General features: G+C 66.5%; 1 protein-coding gene across 1 annotated transcript in view; it reads left to right on the plus strand.

Annotated features, from left to right (window-relative positions):
* SOGA1 (suppressor of glucose, autophagy associated 1) overlaps nucleotides 1-253 on the plus strand; it is a gene marked incomplete at both ends in the record, with an annotated part of 11275 nt that extends 11022 nt beyond the window's left edge. The window contains one exon of the mRNA XM_009878553.1: nucleotides 86-253. Coding sequence (XP_009876855.1) covers nucleotides 86-253 — 168 coding nt within the window. The remainder of the gene's footprint in view (nucleotides 1-85) is intronic.
* Between the last annotated feature and the right edge of the window lie 25 nt (nucleotides 254-278).

The following is a 278-nucleotide window of genomic DNA, read 5'->3' on the forward strand; positions in this document are numbered from 1 at the left end:
CTGTGAGATGTGGAGAGGGCAGTCCCACCCTGTCGGTTACCCTGCCAGAGGTGACCCCCTCTGCTCACCCCTAATCCCCTGGCAGCCCAACGAGTGCATCAAGACGTTGGCGGACATGAAGGTGACCCTGAAGGAGCTGTGCACGGAGCTGCGGGAGGAGCGGCGCGGCGCCGGCGAGCTGCAGCAGCAGTTCACCAAGGCCAAGGCTGCCTGGGAGATGGAGCGTGCCGAGCTCAAGTGCCACATCGCCCAGGTGGGAGCCCCACGGGCGGGCTGGT

Source organism: Apaloderma vittatum, unplaced genomic scaffold (genome assembly GCF_000703405.1).
Source record: "Apaloderma vittatum isolate BGI_N311 unplaced genomic scaffold, ASM70340v1 scaffold18351, whole genome shotgun sequence".
Lineage (NCBI taxonomy): Eukaryota > Metazoa > Chordata > Aves > Trogoniformes > Trogonidae > Apaloderma > Apaloderma vittatum.